The sequence below is a fragment of the Empidonax traillii genome, unplaced genomic scaffold (assembly GCF_003031625.1).
Source record: "Empidonax traillii isolate 1590-97213 ecotype Southwest subspecies unplaced genomic scaffold, ASM303162v1 scaffold832:size729604, whole genome shotgun sequence".
Taxonomy (NCBI): domain Eukaryota; kingdom Metazoa; phylum Chordata; class Aves; order Passeriformes; family Tyrannidae; genus Empidonax; species Empidonax traillii.
In genome coordinates this window covers 638,958-641,983 of record NW_020956025.1, presented here as the reverse complement: position 1 = coordinate 641,983, position 3,026 = coordinate 638,958, and the positions used below count along the sequence as shown (strand labels likewise).

The following is a 3,026-nucleotide window of genomic DNA, read 5'->3' as shown; positions in this document are numbered from 1 at the left end:
GCTGCACTCAGCTCTGCCACGTCCAACCCTTCAACCACGGGACCCTCCTGCCCACGCAGGGGATGGCACATCTGAACTTCTGACCCGGCTGGGGGCGGCCCAAACTCAGTTTTAAGGCAGTGATCTGGTTTAGATTCCTCTTTAATGGACTGAACCAGACACCCTCTCCTAGGTTTTATCAGATCTTCAGGAACAGCTGCACAGAAATCAAAGAATAATTACAGCCAGCCTCAGTTAAACACAAATCCAACCCTCCAGAAGCTTCTGGAGATCAAAGCTGTCACCTCCTCTTGTCCCTTCCCATTCTCTCCAGCAAGGAGGGGAAACAAGGAGCCCTCTGGGAGCAGCTAAAGCAGTGAATTATCACAGCATGAGCTTATTTTCATATTTGCCTCTAATGTGTCAAGGAGACCTCAGCCAGACCCTGAGTACAGCCAGGAATTATCCCCATTTACACACAGAACACACAGTAAGGAGACAGCTCTGAAGAGGAACATTTGTGGATACCTTCTTCTAATCCTACTGATACCCTGCCCAGGACGATGCTGATGGGCAAAACATCACTGGATCAAGAGGGAACTAAGAGTAAAATCTGTTGGGGAGAGCAATTTGTGCCCAAACTTCAGAGCTGATTTCTCTCCAGCCCAGCTGTTACCAGGACACCTCACCCATCAACCCCAAGAGACCAAAGACCTCTCTGCAGCTCTTACTCCACCAGGAGTCACAGGGACAAAGAGGGGAGCACCTCCTAAGTCGCCTCGAGTTCCCTGGGAAGGAAGGAGGCCCAACACTGAACACACAAACCCAACAGCTGGGCAAAGCTGATCCGAGTGCTCCCTCTCCTGAAAATTCTGTGCAACCCTGGGCAAGTCCAGTGGCACCCTGGGGTTTTAATTCCCACCTCCAGGAGGGAAGAGCCAACCTTTGATGGCCCCCAGTGGAAGGAGGGACTATCAGAGATAAAAAAAGAGGGAATGGCTGCTCCCATGCTCACAAATCCTCTCTCTCAAGTGTGAGGTGCCAGCCCAGCCCCCTCAGCCCGTCCTTACCGCCGACCTGGTGGATTTGTAGGTGACCCCGATGTCCTTGGCAGGGTCCTCGTCCTCGCTGCTGCTCGAGGCGTACTCCGGCCTCTCCCTGGGGCACCTGCGGGTCTGAGGGGCGACAGGGCAGGGACTGGGGGTGGGAGGGCCCAGCACTGGGCCTGGCTGGGCCTTTCCGTGCCCCCTGGGCGCTCCCCTTACCTTCTGGATCATGGGGTTGGGTGTCTCCCGCCGCCGCTCCTTCCTCACCACGGCGCTGGCCTCCTCCTCCCCGCTGCTCCCTGCGGGCACAGCCCGGCCTCAGCCTCTGAGGGGGCCTGGGGGCCCGAGGCCGCCTCCCCCGGGGCAGGGCCCTTCACCCCCCCGGCACCAGAACCACACAGAATAAACATCCTGAGCTGGGAGGGAACCCTCAAGGATCGTCCAGTCCAACTTCTGGCCCTGCACAGACACCCCAACAATCCCCCCCTGTCCCTCAGAGCGTTGTCCAAACCCTCCTGCAGCTCTGGCAGCCTTGGGGCTGTGCCCACTGCCCTGGGGAGCCTGTTCAGTGCCAACCACCCTCTGGGGGAAGAACCTTTCCCTGAGATCCAACCTGAGCCTGCCCTGGCACAGCTCCAGGGGTCCTTCTCCCCCTGTTCCACCCGGACACAGACTGAGGAGGGCGGCCGGGCCCCTCCGTGTGGGCAGCGCTGGGGGCAGCACCAGGCCCTGCCTCGCCTCCCCAGCGCACCGGCGCTGCCCGGCCCGGCTCCCCGCGCCCCCGGGGTGCCCCCAGCTCTCACCCTGCTCCTGGTCGCTGCCGGGCCGCTTCCTCCGTCCCCTGCCCGCGGCCCGGACCCGCTTCTTGAACACGAAGCTGCAGACACCGCTCTCCTCCGCCATCTTGTGCCACCGACACTGCGGGCTGGCGAACAGAGCGGCACAGGCGCGGCCGGCTCGGACAGCGCCCCCTGCGGGCCTGGAGGGCGCAGCGCCCCTGAGGGCGCCAGGCTGGGCCGGGGGTCCCTGGGCCTCTCCCCGATCCCGCTCCCCGATCCCCGATCCCTCCTTGCACCCTCCGGCGCCCCCTGCTCCTTCCTGTGGCCCTCCAGCCCGGCAGCGGGGGCGGTTTTTCCTCATTTCCCCGCCGGCTCCAGCGGGCCCGGCGGGTTTCCATGGCAACGGGGACGCCGCTGGGTCCCAGCGCCCCCCGGACCCTCCGGGTGGGCACGGAGGGGGGAACCCCGGACCAGGGGCCTGCACAGGACACGGGGTGTGCCCCGGCATGGCCCACTGCGTGGGGATGAGTGTGCACGTGTGTGTGTGAACATGTGTGTGTGTGTACATGTGTGTGTGAGAACATGTGTGTGTGAGAACATGTGTGTCCGACGTGTGTGTGCTATTTGGGCAATGCAGGGTGACAGAGCTGCTAAATCACATCGCTGCTGTCTCCTTGCCCAGTTCCCGGGAAAATCCCAGCCCTCCAAACCCCGGGGGAAGCCGCCCTCACGGTCCGGGCAGTGCTTTTACCCCCTGCCCTGGCACATCGGCCTCCCACAGCCCCACAGCTCCCACGCCCGGCTCTCCATGGAATAAAACCTGGATTTCTGGAGCCATCACCGCCCAGCTCTGCTCCCCCGGGAGGTGAGAAGTGGGGAGCAACGGGATTCCCCTTTTCTGCAGCTGCCTGATAAGATTCTTCCTCTGCAAACACTTTGTTGAGGGGTGTGTGTGTGTGTTGAGGGGGGGGAATTCAGCTTTCACCGACCCCTGAGGGGACGGATCCTTTGGGATGCTCGGGAGAAACCTTCCATGAGTGGGTGGGTGAGCCCGAGGCCGTGTCCAAAGTCTGGAGCGAAGCCAGTCTGGAGGGAGGGGGAGAGGATGGAAAAGCTAATTACGAGTGGGGGATTGATGGTAATTACACCCGCTCCGCCAAAAAGCGGGAAGAGACTCTGGTGGGGTCTGCAGCGCTGAGCCGGGGAGGGGTCTGGGGGTCGG

The 3,026-nt window shown here is 62.0% G+C and overlaps 2 protein-coding genes across 2 annotated transcripts in view; one reads left to right on the top strand and one right to left on the bottom strand.

The window, feature by feature from the left end:
* Positions 1 to 1,963, bottom strand: part of LOC114066929 (E3 ubiquitin-protein ligase RNF113A-like) — a 5,975-nt gene extending 4,012 nt beyond the window's left edge. The window contains exons 1-3 of the mRNA XM_027902014.1: positions 1,829 to 1,963; positions 1,245 to 1,324; positions 1,050 to 1,154 (exon numbers count right to left, since the gene is read on the bottom strand). Coding sequence (XP_027757815.1) covers positions 1,050 to 1,154; positions 1,245 to 1,324; positions 1,829 to 1,928 — 285 coding nt within the window. The 5' untranslated portion in view covers positions 1,929 to 1,963. The remainder of the gene's footprint in view (positions 1 to 1,049; positions 1,155 to 1,244; positions 1,325 to 1,828) is intronic.
* Positions 1,964 to 2,728: 765 nt separating this feature from the next.
* LIMD2 (LIM domain containing 2) overlaps positions 2,729 to 3,026 on the top strand; it is an 11,053-nt gene continuing 10,755 nt past the window's right edge. Inside the window, exon 1 of the mRNA XM_027902015.1 lies at positions 2,729 to 2,845. The gene's annotated coding sequence lies outside the window, so the exon portion shown is untranslated. The remainder of the gene's footprint in view (positions 2,846 to 3,026) is intronic.